This window comes from Anopheles marshallii, chromosome 2 (assembly GCF_943734725.1).
Source record: "Anopheles marshallii chromosome 2, idAnoMarsDA_429_01, whole genome shotgun sequence".
NCBI classification, from domain to species: domain Eukaryota; kingdom Metazoa; phylum Arthropoda; class Insecta; order Diptera; family Culicidae; genus Anopheles; species Anopheles marshallii.
Genome location: NC_071326.1, coordinates 55,617,758 through 55,641,047, shown reverse-complemented (window position 1 = coordinate 55,641,047; position 23,290 = coordinate 55,617,758). Strand labels below are relative to the sequence as shown.

The 23,290-nt window shown below is 39.5% G+C and overlaps 2 protein-coding genes across 2 annotated transcripts; one reads left to right on the top strand and one right to left on the bottom strand.

Moving 5' to 3' along the window:
• Nucleotides 1–128: 128 nt before the first annotated feature.
• LOC128707630 (uncharacterized) lies at nucleotides 129–1,336 on the top strand. Its single transcript, XM_053802588.1, has 2 exons — nucleotides 129–164; nucleotides 224–1,336. Exons 1-2 carry the CDS (start codon nucleotides 129–131, stop codon nucleotides 1,334–1,336), a joined length of 1,149 nt encoding a protein of 382 aa, XP_053658563.1.
• Nucleotides 1,337–4,596: 3,260 nt separating this feature from the next.
• LOC128707141 (protein gooseberry-neuro) lies at nucleotides 4,597–22,826 on the bottom strand. Its single transcript, XM_053802088.1, has 6 exons — nucleotides 22,763–22,826; nucleotides 19,827–20,140; nucleotides 16,951–17,022; nucleotides 13,721–13,844; nucleotides 4,979–5,440; nucleotides 4,597–4,910 (listed from the first exon to the last, which is right to left on the bottom strand). The coding sequence occupies exons 1-6, from the start codon at nucleotides 22,824–22,826 to the stop codon at nucleotides 4,597–4,599; spliced, it is 1,350 nt and encodes a 449-aa protein (XP_053658063.1).
• Nucleotides 22,827–23,290: the final 464 nt, after the last annotated feature.

Below are 23,290 nucleotides of genomic sequence, written 5' to 3'. Positions count from 1 at the left end.
CCAGTTTGCACAGCAAAAGTAGGTTGTAGAGCTGTATGTACAGAGACGCGCTCGTGAATAAAAAGCACCCGTAAAGCTATTCCCTTTGAATAGTTCAAGTTTGACGACTGGGGATGCAGCTAATAGTAATGGACAAACGTAAAGCAGTGAGTTTGCTTTTGCCGGTAAGTTATGAGAAATTGTTTTCATTTCGTGTAAAATTAAATACCGTTTTATTCAACAGCTTGTTTTGGCGGTTGTCACCCACGGGCAAGAAATGTATCCTGACTATTTGGAAACAAACGAGTTTGACCCACTTACTTCATCGGAGGAAAATGTGATGCAAGATAATGAAATGCCCAGCTCGCTGTGGTACGGAGCGGCATCCGGTTTCCAGCTGTCGCCACCCTTTATCGACAAGACTTTGACGGGAAGCTGCACTAACACAACGACGATCGTGTGTACCGGCTGTCGACGAGTTCGTGTCTGCATACCAGGAATAAGCGATCAGTCATTGTTGCCGGAAAATAATTGTCCTCCATCAACGTACTGTCACACCCTTGGCCAGGGGATGGGAGGTGCATGTCAGACCACGGTTGATCCCATGTTTCCAGAGTGCAGATATACGGCAGGCTTCGGTGGACATAATGGGGGGATAGGTGGGGCCAGATTTGGTATATTGTGCACGGGGTTGGGGGTGTTTCCTGATCCACTGGATTGCAGAAAATTCCACCATTGTACGTCCATTGGAAGTTATGCGCGACCATTCAAATGTCCTTCCGAATATGTGTACAACTCTAAGAAACAGACATGCAGTAGAAATGCTCAATGTCGAACAATCCAATGTCGCCCGAACGGAAGATCTATATTCCTTCCATTTCCACAGGATTCAAAATATTACGCGTACTGCAATTACAAACGCATTAGGAACCGGTCAACGTTACGAAACGTAATAGTGTACAAATGCGCCGAAGGTTCGGAATTCAACGTGCTCTCCAATAGTTGTGTTTTCCAGTGCCCAAGGGAAGGCTTTTTGGCGAAGCCCGGTGATTCTTCAAAGTTCTACTGGTGTCGTAAGGTTAGTGGAAAATTGTTTGGCTATGAGCAAGTGTGTCCAGGGGTAGGATCCATATTTAGTCCCAAACTTGGGATATGTTTACCTCCTCCAATGAGTACAACTACCGAAATGCCATCAACTACTATGATGATGAGTGAAACTAGTTCGTCAGCATCAACGCCCGAACCGCAGACCGAAATCCCAACTAGTTCCATTGATCCAATAACGGTAGCAGACACACCAGTACATTTACCTCCTTGGCCAAAATGGCCCTCAATTTCTGTATCTTCGTTCTTGTAAAAAATAAAACTAGATCGATTGCCGTATTTATCGTGATTAAAGGAAATCTTGAGCACTTGGACACCTGCAGTTATGTAAATCGAGTTACCACTAAATAGTATTACAGCAAATCAAGCACTTTTAATTGAGCCAAGAAACAATTTTATTTTTCATGTCAATACAAAGTCGGATTTGAACATGTTTTATTTCAAATCGTTTTTACTAAATCCAAACAGTAAATGTTCAAATACATCAAGAAATAGTGAGTATCGCACATTATTCGTGTTATACAATGTGTTAATCATAAGCGCATTTACCCTTTTTCCCAAACGGTGATGCTTAATGGGGTTCCGAACCGTTTCCCACAAAAATATATTATTTCAATATTGGTAATATTTAAACATAATTGAAATAATTTCAGTTTTAAATTAACTCTTATGTAGTTTTCTATGCAACATGAGAATCTTCAAAATGCTAGATTGTTGGGCCTAATGTCTTGAATATTTTTAATTTTTTCATTGGAAACAATGACCGGGCTTCTGTCGCATTAAAGACAGGCATTCTTGTTTTTTTCATAACTGGCACAAGAACCTCAAGCGACCTACCATTTCTGATGGATAATCAGTCCTGCGTACGAAGGATTGGTCTGGAGGGGATTTTGGACCGTTTCTTTGGTTTACACACGAAAGGTTGTTACCGAAATATACCACGCTGGAGACCACCCAAAGATGGAAAATCCCGAAGCTGGGATATGAGTTGTTAAACAAATTAATTAGGTTATATTGCCTGTTGCATGTTGCACACTTCTATGAAGATAGTTCATGAAGACTTGAACAAAACTTAAGTGATATTAAACCATATTAAAACACAATTATAAGATAACCATGCTGTATCTGTGTTTCTGGTGCATATACTATACATTTTTTTATGAAATTAGGATTGCAAACTTCTCAGCTGTTCTTTGTCAGGCTGTTTGTAATCGCTTCCCGCTTAAAACCATAAAAATTATTAATAATACAAAAAAAAATGCTGTACAATCTGGATCCAGGCCAGACCAGGGGTGGATTTAAAACCACAATTGTAAAGTCCTTCATTGGCGGATGTAAAAAAGGTGCCCAAAGAAGCATAGGACACATTTCGTATTTGTTTTAATTCACAAGAAGCACACATGAAAAGAGCTGTTTTTTTCTAAGGTAGCGATGTAGCGATGACCTTGTCTGGCCCCTTCTAACGTCATCTGGCGGGTTGGGCTTTGTCCACACTTGGTATAACCTACTCGCTTCAATGTATCACTCTGATGTACTGATTTCCTGCGCAATCCTGCAATTAGTTGAATCCTGCAATTAGTAGTCAGTGATCCAAACAGTTTTCACGAAAACGTGAGCGTTACACATAGAAAGATACGGTTGTATACAGGCTGAATGTGCAAGTGACTGTGTAGCAAATTGCATACTTTTAGGCGATCAGTGTAAAAAACATCGCAAGAGGCTTTCATTGCACTGTGAACACAGACCTGGATAAAAATAATTTTTATTTTTAACATATCGGTATTAGCAGTATTTTTGCTTTACAGTAAATACTTATACATTAAGAAAGCCAATAAATGAGGTCTTCAAATGCCGTAATTTCGGAGATAGTGATTATCAAGTGTTTTGAGTAGAGAAGTTTCCTCAGACTGTAAAAGGATCGGTAGCCAGCACCCTAGCGCGTATCTCAACATTAATGTTGTTATCGGTGCTTACTTTTCACCCCAGATAGGTGCAATTTTGGACGACTTCGATGCAGCGATCACCTATTTGTACGCCACTCTTGCATAAGGAAGTATTTTTTAGCAAGGCCACTGGTGGTGCCATCACCAACTTGGTTCCAACTCCAACTCGAGTTTTTCAACCGCCTGTTTAATCCTCAAGTATGCGCTACATAAGAGAGCCGTATACCAATGATTTCTATACCAATGACTTATAGAAAATGGTCGCCGTAGTTTCCATTCACCGATGGTTCTTCGAGTCGCGGATGGCCTTCTCTAGCGCTAAGTCCAGAGTAGACAAGCAACCCATCTACTTAGCGCAGTCACTTGGTGGTAGGAATGGGTTCTGAGAGTTTTCCATCCACAACATTGTCATTGTTAATTGTTTGGTCAGTTTTATCGGATTTCTAGAAGAGCTCATTGCGTCGTAAAGTTTTACCCTGCCTATGCTGTCGTATGTGGCCTTGAAGTCGATGAAGTGATGGAAAGAGTAATAATTTGAAGGCAAAATAGTTAATTTTTTTAACATAATAGTTTTAAGGAAAACTAAAGAAAAGCTACCAAAAACAATACCAATTATGTGTTGGTTCACATGATTTATTGGTCGTTAGCACTCCGGAATCGTTTTAAATTACGATTAATATTAATTTATGTATGATATAAACCATTTACGAACGAAATTATGAAAATTTTAGGAGCTCCTATTTCATCAACGCATTTGTTTAAAATAAATTAATAGTAAGTACGTATTAAATACTAAAAAAACAACAATTCTAGAATTAGTAATGTTGTTTCGTTTTTTTTTCTTTTTCGTTAAAGCAGCCTAGCCGTATCGACTTATATTGCCATGTAACCATATAGTCAGTCCTTGCTACGGGGGATTAGTCCGAATGTGGTTTTGATCCGGTCCGTTTGTGTGAAGATCGATGCCGCAACTATCATGTCTCCGGGTTGCCAAATATTAAAAAAAGGTTTCGAAAGGAAATGGTTTCGGAAAATCAGGTTTCACTGGTTTCAGGTAAATATAATTGAACAACTGTTTTAGGTCTGAATCCATTTTGTAATTTAATAATTTGTAATTTAGCTTTTTTAATTTGTAATTTAGAGCAGAGGGTTTATTTGTCAATGTTTCGTATATGAAATGTGTTCTTAAGCAGTTAATTAATGTAGAACTGATCGTACATAAGTCATCCTTATCGTTTTGAGTGGTACGACAATGTCCAAACTTGTTGATTTCGGCTAAAATAGTATGCTACAAGCAAAATAAATAAAAATATATATATCCTAGAGAGTTCTAGCGCGGAACGTCGTCACTAGAACAGTAAGCTGTATTATTACTAGTGCGTCAAAGCTATTCTCCCGTCGAGAGAGTAGCATCTTTGTTTACAGTCTATGAATCAGCAACATGGTCTGACTTTGAGGTGGGGTGCTTCTAATGACGTTTGTGTCGCATAACGATGCTTTAGCGTGAATTAAAACATTCCCAAATGTATTGCAATGCGAGCGTGCGAGTACCTAATATCACGATAACACATCAGGACCAGTATTTGTTGGGATAGGAGGTTGCTGCCTGTTGCATCGAATGATATTCTGCTGCAGTAGCAGTTGTAACCGGTGGTGGACAGCCGACCAAATTAGTGGCGTACGCCTGTCCCGGATGATGGGGTGGATAAGACTGACTCCAAGGGGTTTCCTGCGTGACGATGGGCGCTGCTGCCGGAGGGACCGGTGGTACTTTAACATAGTTTTCCGCCTGCGTAGTTGAAGGGCTCAATTTGATGGAATTTTCGTGCGCCGGCTTAATGTACTCTTCGCTCATCATTTTGGTGTATTCGGAAGGAAGAAATTCTGAAAATAGCACATAATCCATTACTCAGTGTTCTTCAGCGATCGTCATGCATGCACTGTTCTGTTACCTTGATTGTTTTGGTGGAAGCCCATGTGGTTGGTAGTAAAGTTTTGTCCCCCAAAGTGACCATGTTGGAAATGGCCCGAGGAAAAGGTGGCAGGATTTTGCGCAACAAACTCATAGTTGGCTGCCGCCGCCATTTGGTACGAATCGTTGGACGCAACTCCAGGGTGATATTGCGACATTGGCAGAGTACCCAAGCTGCTGAGCGGGGTGGACATTTGTGCTCCAGCGTGCTTGCGAAGTCGGGCACGACGATTGCTAAACCATACCTGTATGCGCGCTTCGGTGAGGTTGGTAGTGGAGGCTAATTCTTCGCGCGTGTACACATCCGGATACTGCGTACGCTGGAAGGCCTTTTCCAATGCCTCCAGCTGCTCACCCGTGAAGGTGGTCCTCGATCGACGTTGTTTCCGCTTCAGTAGTATTCCCGGTTCCGATTCGGTGTCACTTGAGTCCGATCCGCGTCCTAGCAGATGACGAAACACCGATCATGTCGCAATCGGGGCACCATCGATGGCGATGAAATGGAAAGAGAAGTAATACATAAAAAACAGGGTTTGAAATTAGTCTCCGCTACGGACGAATGGTGCTTGTTCGGTGGCATAATGTGGCGTGTAATTGAAATCAGTTAAAATTTCTACCCACCAACAGCACATTCACAGAGTCACCAGATGTTGTGGAAATATGTCTGAACCCGAAACACACCAAACAAGTGGCAAGCATTTATTTCTGTCTGCATCGTTGGTGGTTTGGTACCACACAGTTACAACTTATTCGTAATGTTAAGCGAAAGCATACCGAGATTAACGGAACTGTCTCCGAAAGTCAATGGATTGCGATGAATGTGATCGTTTAGTTTTCGTTCGCGAGGGTGGAATTTCCAGATGTTAGACCTATATTAACCATTGCATATGCTTTGAATTAGATACACGTTAAAGAATTTCAATTCATACAACCCCGAGAATTAGATACGACGCTAAACTTTGCTTCGAAACAAAAAAAAATCTAAGAAGGCCGCCGTTCCAGGCCGTTCTTTGCGTATAAAAAGTGAGAATAAAATGGGAAAATAAGCATTGCTCGTGACGACAATTATGTCACGATATGGTGATAATTATGTTGAGAGTAAGATAACAATCGTGTATTTAGTTTTTTTTAGTAAAAAGTTTGCGTAAACTGTTTTCAGTCGAACATAGTTGTTACATGTTGTAAAAAGATAAGCTCGATTCGCTCCAGCCAATAACTCTTTCCAGTTCAATGAATTGTAAGTTAAAACTCTTCTGCTCAGTTTACGTATTAAGAGAAAGAAGTTAGACATGTATGTGATATGTAAGAGGCGAGTCCAAGCAAAAGGAACAAAAGCAGTATCATTAGAGTGTCACAATATTCACAAATCAACTTTAAAAGCTCTCCCGGTTTTTATGATCCTTGGCTTGTTGCACTTCAGCCTCCATGCGGAGTTCTCCTTTTTATTGATATGCATGCTTCAGTACGGTATAGAACGTTCGTTAAAAAGCTATTAAAGCGAACAGGTCATTATTGTTCGGTCAGTCGGTTTACAAAACAAAGCCAAATTTAAGACTTTCTGCTACGGATGGAGCTTTGGGATCGATAGCAAATGATCAGCGACAGACAGAAGGTTTCTCATCAGAACGGCAAATGCGGTAAGCTCAAGAGTGGTCGCCTGAGGGCAAGTTTTGTGTTAATCTGGAAGCAAAATAGTCCATACACTGAAGACACCACGAGGCGAATGGGGAAAGGCAGAAACGAGCAAATTGACTTACGCAGACAGCGTGGCTTTCGGGGAGAAATATCTAGAAGCATTTGCCTGAAATGAGGCGTACGAGTTTGGTAAACGACGGTTCATCACGAGTATCGTCTCGGCATGTTTTGCTTTGTAGTTTCAACTGTAGCAAATATTTTATTCATAATTGTAACAATTGTGTACGAAACTTTTAAATGGAAACTACCAATGCAGCCAGCATAAGAATGTTAGTTATGGGCGAATATTGGCTCAATGTTTATTTTTTAATTCTATCAGGAACGGCCAGTGAGCTGCTTTGTGCAATTTTAATTAAACATAGTAAATAATTCATGTTTCATTCAACTTAACTCTTAAATCATGGACAGATAACAATAGCATGCTTCAACACCCCCATGATAACCATGTTGTAAATTCATTTCTTAAAATGAGGTTTTACATTTGGTACATATTTGCACGGTGGTTTCGCTTGTACGGTCCATGTTTACGAGCATTCCAAGCATGTCATAAACTTTCGGAGAAACTGCGCGCAGCTCATAATCGGATATTGAATGTCATTTTTCAGTAATCAGTGCAGCAAGTACAGGAAGTTGTGACCGGTGCTGCAATCGTGTGAGGCACCATCATGTTCAACACCTTCGGTGTCTGTTTGGTGTTGGCCTCTTTCATTCTTCGCATTCTCTTCGTAACATCATCCTTAGCTCGGCGGCGTTCCACAGTACAGCGGGAACAAGCGTCACTAGGTCTGACGGTTGGAATCCCCTTAATAAATTATTATAAGGCTAAAAGGTTTCGTTTACCAATTTTTCATTTCATTTCGCCGCGACCGAGCGTCTATGGCGAACGGATGAGCCCTGTGCACTTGAGCAGTTCGGAGAGCCTAAGCTTTTGAAACGAAGTACCTTCATTTATATGGCTGGCCGTCGGTTTTCTTGGCTCGTTTGGACATTCCATCGCGTACTGTACGTACAAACCGAATAGCAGGTCCGAGAGAAGAGATCGCTTTTGAAGTTCACCGCCGTAAGGTATATTGGCTTCGGTATCATGTGACCTATTGTGTCGGTTGACACTTAGGTACAATTTTGCGGTATTAGCTGCTGTAAACTCACACTCATTTATTAGTTGGCTCCTTTTATGAAGGGATTTCGCCTCATTTGTTCAGTGTTGGAGGGCACAAATGGGAGTAGTATCGGTCGATACGATCAAGGCATGGAAGGTGCGACATGGTTAGTGTGTGAAGAACACAATGAGAATCAAGAAAGGATTAGTGTAGTTTCCAAGGCGACATACATATGATGCAACCACAAGAAGGGCGCTCCGGCATTAGATGTGACCTCATTTCCGGAAGACATTTTATATGGAGTGTACAACGGAAGTAAGTTCTTTTTTTCCGCGCAAGAACGGCCGTAAGTTCAATTCTTGATAACGGAAATTTGTAATTTATAACATCCAAAGCTGAATTCAACATAGGACGAGTATTAATCGTACTGTTTGTTATTAAATCCAACATTCTTCCTTGATTTGCTCATATCGTTCGTTTGTTGTTACTTTCCGTATTTGAAATGCGTTTGTGCTTCATTACATACGCGGCGCATGCATAACATTTAACCAAGAGATAAAACGGTCTTTTTCATTTGAATCGATGAAATATAAAATTCAGCAATGTTTGATTAGTTAATAGCCCCAGTTTAGGGTTCAAATTTAGAGCAGTCTACAATTTATTAATTTTTTACAAAAAAATAGAAATAAACCAACCACTAAAACGAAATCTACACGTTATTCCTTGAAACCTGGCAGGATCAATTCGACAGCTTTGTATTATGGTATCATCATCTTCAAAACAAAAGATCACAGGATAAAATTGTTGATTTAGCCGACAGAGATAAATAGAACCGCAACATTTATTCCCGGGCGAGTTCAAAGGCGATAAATTAATTCAAAGCTGCGCTCAATGTGTGACTTTATACCTTTTGAAAAGTTTGACGAAGCAAATCAACTGGACGCATATGCTATACACAGCAACAACTACAACTAAAAGAAGAGTAATGCTGTTGCTGGTGGATAGCATACTATGGCGCAAGATCCTTGCAGGTGCACCAATGCATTTGAAGATTAATGATTCATGGGTTACTCATCAAAAGGTTTTTTTCAAAAGCGATGTTTTCTTTAAAAAATGTGAGATGCCAAACTTTTAATCCGCGGTATTTCTGTTTCGAACTGCTGTTTCATATAAAATAGATAAAAGAAAAATACATTTCTACACTTGCTCTAAGCTCTATCAGGCGGATTGCCTGATTATACGCTTTGATTTAATATGTTTGGTGATAACTTCCTGTATCTTTTAAATCTTCAAAGAAACAAAAGTTTATTTGTTAAAAATCGCGTTGTTTTCGTAAATACGGCTAGTGACAGACGAAATATTTATAGGTAACATCAGGCAAGTATTGCAAAATGAGACTTCATTTGTAATGCTACGAGTAAAATCACATGGTAACACATCAGTCGTGTTAGAATCCATCAGTCTGAATCGTCGGCAATGCACAACTCAACAACATTTTCGGTTAAAGAAATCACTATTCAAATATCAATAATCACATTCCAAATGCATCTAGTGCGCGGCCCGGTAGTGCTAGCGCCGATCTTCACATGATAGGACTGGTACAAAATACCATCAGGAAAAATCCCCCGTATGCAGGAATTACTATCCGTCTTCTCCTTATCGACACAACAACCTAGGTCTAGGTCTGCTTTTTCTACCTTTCTTTGACTTAATTTACTCACAACTAGATAGTCAGTACTGTGTATTGCTCCAACAATCCAACTACGGGCAAATAAAGTCAAGGATAGTCAGAAATGGCAAGCCTAGACCATTTGAGGTTTTTGTGGCGATAAAGAAGAATTGCATCTTGTTCGTTATGGTGAACATACTAATGAATTATCCTAGTTGCAATATCATGTTAAGAAATGATTGTATCGATATATGCATATTATAAAGTGAATTGAATCAATCAGCTGTGCTTTGTGGATATTGTTCTAAAACAGAAACACATAAAAAACTAAGCGGGATAATATGAGAAGGTTATTTTGTTTCCCGAAGTGTGTTGGATATTTCATTATTGCTACCATGTGGTAAAGAACACTCTAATTTATCAACTTTCTCTAAAATTTACTGCGACCACCAACACGCTCCTAACAACTAACCGTTGCTTCATTATACCAATACCTCCTATCAGAAAGATTTAATTGCTAAAGAGCTCCTAGAACCACGGGTTTGCCGTCACCCTGTCTCGTATTTCCTAGTTGAAATCCTCTTGCGTTCCATTGCGTCAGACATTAGGAAGTCAACCACCGAAACGAAAGTGTACCCATCGATAAAGACCGCTCGGGAGTCTTGCTGCTCTAGTTTTCAAGGTTTCCATATGGCGGTGTTGCATCAAAGAGGTTCACATAATACCGCTGAAGGATACTAACTGCTAGAAAAATTGGGAAATGATGTTGTACGACAACCTTTTGATTGTTGTCACCCTTCCCGGGTGGCTTTTGAGGTCGGAATCCTTAGAAAATGGATGCGCCCGAACATCGTCGGTGGTAAATGCTGGAGAAACAGTAAGAGAGTCTGTTACCACAAATCACCGATTGAAAGAGGAAACCGAACCACGGTTGGCGGTACGGCAGTGTGATGACCATTTGGTGTAGGGAAAAATCCAGACCCCAGAAAACAGCACCAGCAAAACAAAAAGGGGAAAAGATGTGATTTGGGATTCTTGCGTTTAGGTGTGAGGCTCCTTGTGTATCTTAAGGGTCGATTTGTGAAGTGACACTATTCATGTTTTATTTTTCTATGGCGCGTTTGAGGTAGGGGAACACAAAACACAATAACAGAATAGCAAATGTTTGGCAGGTAATTGCTACTGAAGGCGGTATAGATCAATAATCGAAACGTATTGATTGATTATAGATTTCCAGCAGTACGATGGTAACAGAGATCAATATCATTGAAATCAAAACCAGCAAATGAATACGAAAATGTGGGTAAATTCTGCATGTTTCTATGTAGTAAATAACACGAATCATAATTCGTACGATTTTTTTTACTAAAAAAATCACCTTTTTTGTGAATATTCTGTTGCACTTATAATTGTAGTATGGTTCATACTGTGGTGGTGCCGTGTACCAATAGTGATGCTATATTTTGTTCATCACTTTATCACTTTTCCAATAACAGTGAGAAAATGATCCAGTTTCGTTCTCCAGCCTCCGTCCTTTGTCCCTCAAATGATAAAAACTGTTTCAACCTAAAGTTCAGGTCCAAGTAGCCTACTATTGTCGCTTCATAGAAGTTTTCTAAGCAAATGCTACTACAAATGCTACAGTCGACCCTGAAGGGTTGGCACCTCAATAGTTGGGTTGCACTCCTAACCAGCGAGGTTGTCATTTTTTCTACGAAAATACTTCGTCTTCAGTTCGAGTGAACTTCGTGTTCTTATTCGATTAATTGCTCGATTTTGATAAATGTAAAACAACCCTTCCATCGAGTGCGATCTCACTAGTTGGCTCGCATTAATATGACATGCATATGGTTCGACTGTACTACCACTATAGGGATATTTATGTTTTTGGTTCCTATAGTGGCACTATGGCCAAAATCAACAAAAAAAATGATGAAATTACACTCAAAAACCGCATATTTACAAAAATCCACAATTTAGCATATGCAAGACGACTTCATAAGATTTCACTGATTTTCCTTACACATTTTTTTCCTTCGTCATTTAGAGCATTAAGGAAAAGATAGCTTTCCTCATGAAAATGTTAAGAAATAATGCATCCTATTTGAAGAAATTTAATATTTAAGCCACAGATACAGAATGGGGCATTTTTTTTTGTTTTAAACTATATTCGTAGAAGACCAGATAACATTCCGTATTACTGGAAAAATATATGTGACAGCACCGGACTGGTGTATTGATGACAGTGTCAGTCTTCATACAACAGTACCGACCCAAAATTCCATCCGGACCAATCCCCCATACGTAGGACGGATTATGCGCCTACGTGTAAATAAAAAAGCCAAAGAACGGGAGAAATGGCAGGTTCACCTCCTGAACAAGCTGCCTGAGAAATGGCCTCTTGAAGTTGTTGTCCCAATGAAGAAGAAGAATTATGTTACCCCTTCGAAGCCGATAAACGCCGATAAACTTATAAACGCATAACTAAGTTATATTAATATCTGCATGTACACGTATTCCCTAGATCAGGATTGGTCATTACATATAATATATGATCACTTTTGTTTATGTGTTTGCCAACCACTTATTGTTATATGTTGGCTGTTTTACTTCGGTGTTTTCAATCTATTTTTCTCCTGCAGGTGCGGCTTGCAAAAAATAAACATTAGTTTTTGGCTTGCGTTACTTGTTAAAGGTGCCATGCAAGGCTGCAAGTCTTCAAAATTGTCAAACTACCCAAATAAAAAATTTTACTGCTAATCACAACTGTTTCACAAACTGCACTTCCGGACATCCGGTTGGACAGTAAACAAGAAGATCCCATTTGTATCGACGAAAAAAGATGACCTTCTGGGTTGTTCATCGTATTATTTGTTGGGCGTACAAATACTCTACGGGAGAGTTGAATGCACTACGGGCACATGCCGCATAAATTTCATGCTTGCAATATGCATTGTTTTTCCTGACCTTAAGGAATGGCTGTGAGCAGAAATTAGTCAACACGTGGTCTTTGTCGGTTGATATTGTTTTGTGAAAGAATTATTGAACAAAAGCTTGGCTTTGGTATCGGCACTTGCAAGGAAGGTAAACACAATGATTCCGGAAGCTATACAAAAGTATGCATTCACATCAACAAAATCAATGTCAAAACAGCTGCGGCCCACCCAGTTTATAGGCCAGTGCTATGTAATATTTTAATATTTGTGAAAAAATGCTCTACTCACAACACGATTTGAACACTTTAATTGTCGGACAAAATGTGTGGAAAACATATTTAAACTCTCTATTGATCAATAGGAAACTATTAATAAATGATTTACCACAACAAATATTGTGAAAGTAACTCAAAATAAAACTAGTGTTTCTTACGTAACTTACAAATACGTTTATGCAATGGCAATCGGTATCTCTCGAAATGGCATTGAGGGTGTTCTACGTGGCGAAATTGCTATTTAGCGCCCTACGCTTTCAACATTTGTTTTACAGCTTAAATAGAAGCACGAAGCAAGAAAGGGCGGATGATACAAACAGCGCAAAAGGTTCGTGCTTAGAATATTGGTACAACTAACTTCAACGACTATTCAGCGAGGCACATATATTAAGTAACGATAGGAGCTTGGAACGAAACAAAGTGTCACCCAATGTGCATAAAGTTATCAACGTTCTAGTGTCACTCAACTTCGTCCTCCCTGAGCCACAAGAGCTGGTTTTTGGATCTCAAAGCAAGTATCTTTCGTTTTGAATTGTGAGACCCGGAACAGCAGCACACAAACTGTAGCGCCTTTGTGGAAGAGCGGTCCAGTTCTCGTGACAGCTACGATGTCTGGTTAGATCAGATGTGTATTTCACTGTCATTTTCTGTCGGACACCGAAAGTGACAAGTAAAGGGTAAGGTTAAAATGGTTACTGTTACGTGAACCCATGATCAGCACCATTACTACCAAAGTTCTAAATTTGTGACACGGTGTAAAAGTGCTAAGTAGGTAAATAAAGTGCTGAAATCAATCTAATCTCTTTAATCACATACCGTTTTATAATACTTTAATATAACGGTGCTGTTCTCCAACATTTATGTTGGAATGTATCAAAATAATAGCTTAATCAATGGATTAATATTCTATATTAAACCACTGTCAATGTATTTGGGGCGAAATCATTTAGCTCTGTTTATTTAAAAGAAAATAGGGGTTACTGTTATTATGTTGCGATACAACGGATTATACGTAAACGAATACAGAGTGCCCTAATGCGCACTTACCTCCCAGAATACCGTGTATGCTGTAATCCTTCCGACCATCGTCATCCTTCCGGCCTGGCTCTACACCGCCACCTCTCAGAAGTCGGCTTATTGAAGACACGCTCGGGGGATCCGTTACTCCTTCCTGCAAGCAAACCGGTCAAAGAATGAGATGATCAAAAGTGGTCGACGAAACAAATATGAAGGAAGCTGCACGTTTACTCGTTCTATTTGATTCTCATTATACTTGTTTCGTAAGATACCTAGGCGCATAAGAGCACTGCATATCCCTCAACATATCAGACCTATTGACTTTTTCCTAGCGAACAACCATACGGTTCGTTTCGAGAAATGTATTGTTTTACTCGCCGATCTCAGTGCAGTGAGCTGAATAGAAAAAAAAAACTTCGATTCCGATTCCGAAGCTGTAAATTTGTAGGTGCTAACCCTTTTAACAGCTTTTAATTAAATTTTCCCACCCCTGAACACCACTATCTAACACATGGCAGGAATGCTTCCTTCGCCGCTAGGTTTTGCTTCCTGTAACTTGTTGCTTCCTGTTAGATTTTACCCGTTTTTCTATTCTATCCGCGCTGGACATGTTGGTTTGATGGTTGTTATTTACTTTTCAAATTATAGACTCATTTTACAACCATTAGGCATTAGGACGAGATGTTAATTTCTTGTGTGTGTTGGTGTATGAGAGACGGAACAATAAATTTAGAATGTTGTATTTCTGTAGCAAAGATATTCTTAAATACGCGGTACGAGTTGTGAGCGGCTTTAGTCAGGTCATAAAGAGTCTTTAATGCAAATTTCAGTTGGCGGAAAGAATGTTATCTAGTGTAGTGCAATTTTTAACCAATTTCCCTGGATAGCAGTTTCAGTTTACACTATGTTACGGATATGAATGCGTTTGATGATTCGCATTATCTCAATTTTTTTTTTTCAAAATTCTAAAATTTCCCTTTCCTGTCTTGCGTCAAAAGCATCCGTCATGAAGTGTCGGTTTTGTCGGTTTGGTTCTTTGGTTTTCCTTTAATTTTTCAATTAAATTTACCACAATCACGATTCACGACCGTCATCAGACCCGTTTGTGGTAGTGTCATGCTGACGCCTAAAAGCGAAAGGTTGGAAATCCGACAATTCAAATCAAACAGGAATCAAAGATATTGACCGCTGCCCCATGGAAGGGACGGAACACAGAAAGAAACCTGAAAAAAGTCTGGTGCCTTTCCTTTCATCCACTCCGTCCGGGTCGTGCGTTCGTTAATTAAATGATGATCATGATAACACCTATTCGACATTCATTCTGGTAGGTGCGAAAGTCAATCATAGATGAAAAAAAAATGAAAAATGAGCCTACAATCTGCTACAAATCAATAGCACCTGATAGTAGATGAGTCTATCAAATCGTGTCTTAAATGTTAAAATCTTAAATTTGTTAGTTGTTTCATGATTTGCTATACTTTAACATTAAAATTCGATTATGGTAGCGTTTACACCTTAATCATAGCAACTTCATTAGTGTTTTTCATAAAGTTGATGATACTCATAACTTCGTTTTTATAAGTAGTATTGCTATGAAAGTACGAAACACACTTTTAGCATATATTCTCCACAAATCTCCTCAAACAGTTAAATAAAGGACCAGTTTTCATGCGGTTATTGTTTGTTATTATTTTAGGGATTATATTTATCCCGTTGCCACAATGTCCAATCTATCGATCTATCAATATGTGTTAATTAGAACTTTACTTTGGTACGATGTTCTTACTCGAATAGACATGTAATCATTTGCACGTCAACAGTTGCTATAGTTAGTGTTCTTAATTAAAGGTCGTTCTCGCCTACACCTCAATCCACAACGTGTTGGTCCGAAGTGGCTGTACACGTTAATCCCTGTACCAATCATCTCGTTTGAGATTCTCGGCTGAAGGCTGTGCAAGCATAAGGACGAATAATTGCTTAATATTGTATTGCACATCGGCTGCATTTTGGTGGGCGTAAAAACATGTCGCTCGCCGCTAAAATCTACCGCGTGCCGGTGTGTAACAGGTGTCATCTGTGTGTCATCCATTCCATTTGAGCATTCTTTCTGCTAAAAATGATGCTAGGTGGAACATTTGGTGGAATTGAACCGGAAAAATGAAGCGCTTAGGTTGGTACAGTATGGATCATATTGGGTATTCCTTGCATAGTTTCGATCGTTTTGGAAAATACTTGTATATTGGTAATACGTATTAACATTTTAGCCACGCTTCGTAGCGTTGATAATTAAAAAAGAAGTACGTAAAAGCGAGCAGACTAATCAAGTCGTTAATAGTGACATACTCGACTCAACTCAACGGATGAAGTGATAAAAGAAGAGCGAATCAACAAACAGAAAGAATTTCAATCCGTGCAGTATAATACGGTGCGCATTATGTCTGAGAATGCACGGCCCGATTGTCATATTAAATCTCCGCTCGTACTCGTTGAAGGAAGGCGTTATGAAGGTTAAGTTCTCATGTCGGATTGAATGCTGTTTTTTGTTTTGTTTTGTTTCTGTGTGTGCTGCTTATTCTTTTCCTTTCGTCAAAACGGGATAGCTCGGGCCGGGATGAGTATGCAGCAGCGCTGGTAGATGCGGAACTTTTGCAAAAGGCGTGTATGGCCACATGAATTATACCGTTTTTGATCATTGTGGCCTTGGTAAGCTGCCGTCCGTAAAATTACGAGCCGCGATGAGCACAAATGTGGCACCGTTTGCGCTTTGCGATCCTTTTTGATAGCGCCCGAGAAGCTGTCGCCCAATGTAAATAAGCGTTATTTATTTCGCGCCGCTTTTCAATAATTCCATTGGCATTAGTGACAGAATGGTACGACATTAACGGTGATCTCGGTTTTCAAATTCTGATATCATTGCAGAACTTAATTACTTTCCTTTGGCAATGCGGGCGTTTTTAGATTCTTGAAATATAGTTGATACATCGTTGCCAAACACGCCATCGAACAACCAAGTTAACTCACATGGTTTCCAAACTTGATGATCATAACACGTTCTACAAATGTGTTTTTCGGTAGGTAGTTCAGATTAGATTATCATTTATTATGGAACATGCGAAAAAATTGAATAATGATAACTTCGGGACTGATATTTAGCCATTGGAATGAAGTATTCTAACGAATCTGGTTCACAAAAATAAGGGAAGAGTGTTCGAAGGACTAATATCCAATGAGAGGATTTTGTACTATAAAAAGGCATTTACCTGCCGGTAGCCCACATCAGGTCCTAGTTGACCAGAATGTCTATTATCGCTGGGGTCGTCCGAGCCGGCCGTCTAGAATGGTAAAAGAGCAGAAAGGGAAAAGTTCTATTCCATAATCTTATTTTTCCTTCAATTTATAATTTATTGTTTGTTGTCTTGCGCTTCCTTTCTATCTATTCATTGGGAGGTTTGATGTTCTTTTGGTGTTGCCGACTCAATGAACGTATTCTTGCCAGCAACACTACTGCTCGCATAGTACCGTGAGATTGACATGACAGCTTGAAGGAAAAAAAAAACAACTTATCTCACCAACTTGGATCAGTGCCATAAAAAACGACAAAGACCACAGATTTTTTGCTCCAATTCATCGAACCAAAGGCAAGAAGAGCCACCTTCAAAAAGCTTGTTTGATGCTGTGTATTTGATTGTCAGCTTCGTCGAGGTGTTCCGTTGACGTTTCGTGCCTATCAATTCGGGTTGATAGAAAACAAATTTCTTTAATCGGATCATCGCAGTGTAATTTCCTATGTATTCCGCGCTTGTCCCGTGGAAGTAGATACGTGCCTGGTAGCGGCATCAAAGATTTTCCTGGAATAAATGTCAGTAGTCGGCAGATTATGAGCCTGATCGGTGATGTGTGATCGCGATCGTTCAATATCCAGCTGGTACCCCCAGTACTGATGAAAAACGCGAACGTTTCATTCATGTACAAGTGTTGGAATGACTTAAATAGCTCCATCGAACTATTAAAACCTCTACCCGGCCTCACGAAAGGCAAGTAGATTAGAGTCGAAATACTTCGTTTAGCTCGGCGAACACAAGAAAAAAGCTAAAGGGACGGACTGATACACACGCGATGGGAGTGGAATAAATTAAACTGTTCACAAAGAATCTCATTTGGAATCAATCAAATTCAGCAGATCGATTCTTGGGAGCGAGAGTATCTCAAAGATTTTTCTTTGCTCCTGTTTCACTGTTACTAATCTGCTTCTGACCAACATATTACAGGAATATTGGGATCCGGCAAACAATTGGATGTATGTATTTTTAAACAATCCGTGACTAAAGATCAGATACGCTACCGGAATTTCCCTTGGGTGAGAAATGTAACGCGTTTCGGCGTTAGACGTAATCCGTCCAACACGGGAGATCGTTTTAATGGGTCGCATTGACTGGAATTGGCGGTGCCTTTCCGCCTGCAGCTACCATCCTGGCTGAGTGCTTGCAAAGAATTTCATTCACGACTTCATACATCTGGCCGAATGTTACGTCATGATGAGTCACGGTAGTAGATTGAAGTTTCATTGTCGAAACACTTTTCACTGGAAAATAAATTATGTTTACTGCAAACAGCCGCCACACGACCTGGCATGGTACGCTGGTACGCTTACTCGGCCGATTGAACGGGTGGTTGTGAATGATGTTTGTATCAGTTAAATTGCAAAAGTCTGTGTCGATCGACGGCTGCTTTGGTTGAAATGATGAGCTTTTTTGTCAATTTTCAACTCGCTTTACGTCTCATTCTCGCTGTTTTACAGGTATCGTATTCTCTGAATGCTCTCACCTTCGTCCGCTTCTAGCTTGCAATGATGATCGCCCATATCATCATTCATCACAATTCGCCGGCTAAAGCTAATATTCCACATGCACCGCCAGGCCACGCATTGGGGCAGACAGTGAAGAAATGATCAGCCGCCAAAAGGGCTTTCGACTACCGAAAGCGACCCCGAGGGCTATTCATCATTGACGAAAGTCATTAGCGGTATCTGGGAAGTAGTAGATTCGTGTACCCCAGCAAATTAACACTCAAAAATGATTCCTAATTTTGGTACCCACCCCGTAGCTTCTTACACAGTCGAACCAGCAGCGCTGATGTTGTGTTAGCTACCAAGACCTCCAACCGCAACCGCGAGAAGAAAGATTGATCAACGGAAAGCTTCATTGAAAGTTCGTTTGGGGCTTAGCCACGTTTACTTGCTTCAATGTAATTATACGGCTTGACCACTGCGTTGAGAAAACAGTGTAAAAAAATGGGCGGCAGCATGACATTTGTATCGAAAAGTTTAAACGCACAGGAGAATAGTTTTGTTTTCCTAGCGTTTTTAATAACCACAATTAAAAGATTTTGATTATATAAATTTAATGTTTGATTGAAAAATTAGACTAAACGCGAGTGTGGTATTTATCGTCAACCGTTTGACAGATGTTTCAATAATGGTGACCATCAATACTATCATTTATTATAACTGTCTATCCGGTAGGAAACTACAAACAATGAATTCATTGCGTGTGTGCCAGGCAATCAATAAGAAGCGAGAAAAAAGGGTCTTGCAAGGTTTAAAATATTTGTAACACGACCACACTGTTTAATGAATTCTCATCATTACCAAGGGATCATACGTTGAGAGAAAATCGATTACACCGGGCTAATAACAGCAGCATGACTGGGCTATTTGCATTATCCTTGTCAAGTAAGGCCATAAGTGTATCGAGATACTAGCAAATAATAGAGATGGTGATGCGGCTGTTCATAGTAATATGAGATACAAATGTTGCTTTTGTTTTTATCTTGTATTAAAATATGTGTGTTTCTCTAATGTTTATCTTAATATGTACCAGATTTAAAAAATAATTCCATCAAAAAATTACTTGTTGTTTAACATGTATTTGAATGTCCATTGCTTTTAATTTAAATTTTTTTCGAGTATTAAGAAATGGAGTTGAATTACAATCATTATATACAAGCATATCACGCAGCATGTGGTAGTAGAATATTCGAAAGAATCTCGCAACCTCTGATAAACGTTAGTCACATGAAAAAAAACTAAAAGATTCGATTTGTACTTTGCAACGAACAAAGTGCTAGTGGTGCTTACCTTAATCAACTTTTCCCGTATTTCCCAGCTAAAAATTCCCGGGTTCATCTTCTTCATCTCTTCAATTCTAGCTTCTACTTCCGGTGTCGCTACTTTTGGTTTCGAGCCACCTATAACGCCGGGGCGAATTGAACCGGTTTCTTGGTAGCGGTTTAGGATTTTCGATACACATCCATGAGAAACACGTAGTTGGCGTGAAATCACGCAGGGCCTCACCCCAGAGGCGGCCATTTCGACGATTTTCAGTCGAATGTGGTTTGGCAACGGTCGTCCATTGATAAACACTCCCCCCAGCTGGTTCACACGTCCTTGACCTAGGTACGAAAATGAAGAAAGTGAAGATTAGTCATGAGTTACTCATCTAAGGGTGCTACTTGTACTGATAAGGAGAGCTTTATTGCTTTTTCGGAATGACGGCGCAGTGCCTTTTTTTTACATTAGCCTATTAGCGGGTTTATTGACGCCCCGTACATTCTTGAAAGAATTAACATCCAGACTCCTAGTAGGAATTTAAGACCAAAGAAATTAAAGTCAACAAAGCAAGTGACTGCTGCACTTTACTACTTTTGTTTAATAGCGGTTTGTTAAAAAAAATGGAAATAAGGTAGCTTGAATGGAAGTAATCCCAATGCTGTAACGATGAATTATGTTCTAACTTTAGTTTCGACGAATCCGTACAATTTCAACTGGCATATTAAACTGCCATAACTGCCATATTTCAACTTTCAATGTTCAATTCAATGTTCAACATAGTCGCCAACGGTGCCAACGTAGTTAACTGGCATATTGACAGTTGCAGCATTATCCTAGAACTGAACTGAAAAAATCTATCAAAAAATGCTTTGAAGTTATTTGCGCTAAGTTGGTTGTGTAAATGTGTGTATGTGCGTAAATGTGTAAATGTGTAAAATATGGGTGCCTCGACATGCCTATTTCCAATTACTGAAGCCGCATATTCCAATTAACAAAATTAAAACGCAGTGGATCGTATTTGAATCTATGATGCGCTGGTTAAACCATTAACACCAAATGATTGGTTGGAATTTTGCCAATCCATGCTCTATTTAGTACGAAAAGGACACCAATCGGCTTTTGCCGAATTTGCCAGTAGAAATTTCTGTTAAGGAAAGATAGTGGATATGCAATCAAAAACAGTTCTTCGTCTATGAGATTAAACTTCTATGCACTTCGATACACTTTCGAGGATACATGCGAGGAACAGTTCCTTACTAACGCAATGTGAAAAGTCTCAAACATATTAAATATATCTTAAAGGCAGATAATAATCCATTTCTAATAAATGAAAAATCAAAACAAAAGTAAATGTTAGTTAATTTGGTGTGTCGCACTCAAATATGATAATTCGTATGATTTTGTATAAGTCCGCTGGTGCATCTGAGCTAAATTTTTAACTGTCTAAACCCCTAGGCCGTATTGCTTAAATTATCACATTGATCATAGTACAAAGTATAACATCACTGTACAGGATCAATTATTCCACGCTAGAGGATTGCGCACTGTTGCGCATCCATTAGCAGCTCTTTCGGTAGATAATTTTCAGCTGCTGCACGCCCGGTGTGAAAAAAATCGGGAAATGTATAACATGCATTCTTCCATCCATTCTTTTCATCACATTGTCGCTGTCGATGCTGACACGAGCGACGGCAAAGATGCAAAAGCACTTAATTGTCAGCGGCTCTCTGACGTCACGTATGGACAGCGAGGGCCTGTGTACAAAGGCTGTGCATTCGTTTGTGGAGTTCCAGTTGTATGTGCTTATGTGTGCACATGTGTCTGTGTTACAAAAAAGATGATCTTATTCCAGGAGCCATCATCGATCGAACCGGATCGATCGAGGCAGGAAAACATCTGGTCCAAGCGTGAAAAATTCCGATTTTCCGGTTTTCCATTTCTTCTCGCCCCCGGTTGACCAGGTTTGTGTTGGTTTGGTTCGTCGGAATTCAGGTATAGCTAATTTGTACACCATATGCCTCACACCGAAACACCATAGCCACAGCAACCGAATACCATTCCTTTCTTCACCCAAAGTTCGTTTTTAAAACTCGCGAGAATATTTGCCTCTGCGTGTGGCGTTGGCTGCAGAGAACAAATGGAGCCAGTTGGGAGATTAGAATGATCATGGTTTTGAGAAGAAAAAAGGCGAGATCCTTTTTTATTCTACACATTCTTCGTACGTAGGAATCGCTGATAGATGCTTTTCGTCCGTCGTCTGTTGTTTGGGTTGCGTATATCTCCACGGTGAATTTGCGCTTCGACACCTTGACTGATTAAATGGGCGGCACAGGCCTAAAACCTCTGACCCGAAGCATCCTCAATGTTTGAGCTGACAATTGATATGATGGACCGTGTGGTGTATGTTACATGCTTTATAGCGTTAAAAAAGCAGCTCATGTGCCATGTATAGTTGTTCTATTTTCTTAACACGATATGCAATCACAAGAGATTTGGATTTAGCTAAATTAAGCGATTCATAAAAAAGACCCCTTAGTATGAAATGATTTCTATAAAAACTTTGATTTACATTAAATGGAAAAGTGAGATTGATAAAAGGCTAGAAATAATAGTTGCTCGTAGTAGTAAGCTGGAAAGTCGTTATCATTAAAAAGAGTTTATTGAATGAAATGAAAGATTAGTTATAATGCGAGCAACATACAAATTTCCACAAAGCAGAAGCAAATCTTATTCTTTTTTTTTTGTTTCATGCGCTATAACTTTTTTTGTGCAACAGAATTGATGGAGACGGGTAATAGTAGCAAAATTATCTTAGCGATTATATTTCGAAATCCTTGAAGAACAAAACACAAATTAAAAAAAAAAATGCATCGAAAATGAATGCAAAACATTATAACACTGTATATCATCCTAATACTAAGTTCATATTATATGTTCTGTATTGTATTGCGTTATTAATTTACCTTGAAAAGGATATCCGCTAAACAGTGGTCGCATGTTAAGCGAATTGGAGCCCGACATATCCATTATGCTTCCGTGCGCAGTAATTTTTGAGAGCTTTGTTTCATACACTTTTGCTTTTGCCAACACAAATTGAGTCTTTGTATATGTTTATCACATGTGCTGATCTACACAAAGCACTTTCTAAAAAAAATATATCTGGTCTTCATACGAGACTACATTTTTGGTTTCAGTATCTATGCGTGTTGCTTTCCGCGAGTATTCGGGCGACTGCAGACACCGAAAAAGAGATCGCAGGACATTATTTTCATTAACGTAGTACTATCAATGTGCAAGGATGCTATTATCGGCTGCACTGATCACTATTATCTGCAATTGCACGCATTAATGCACAGCGAAATACACTTCAACCGCCTGTCAACGATCAATACAAAGGTTGCGATACTATATGAAAACGTAGAATCACTTTCATGCGGGACACTTCTCTGTAGCATCTGTTCTACTCTCTGTCACACTTCGCAGCATATGAT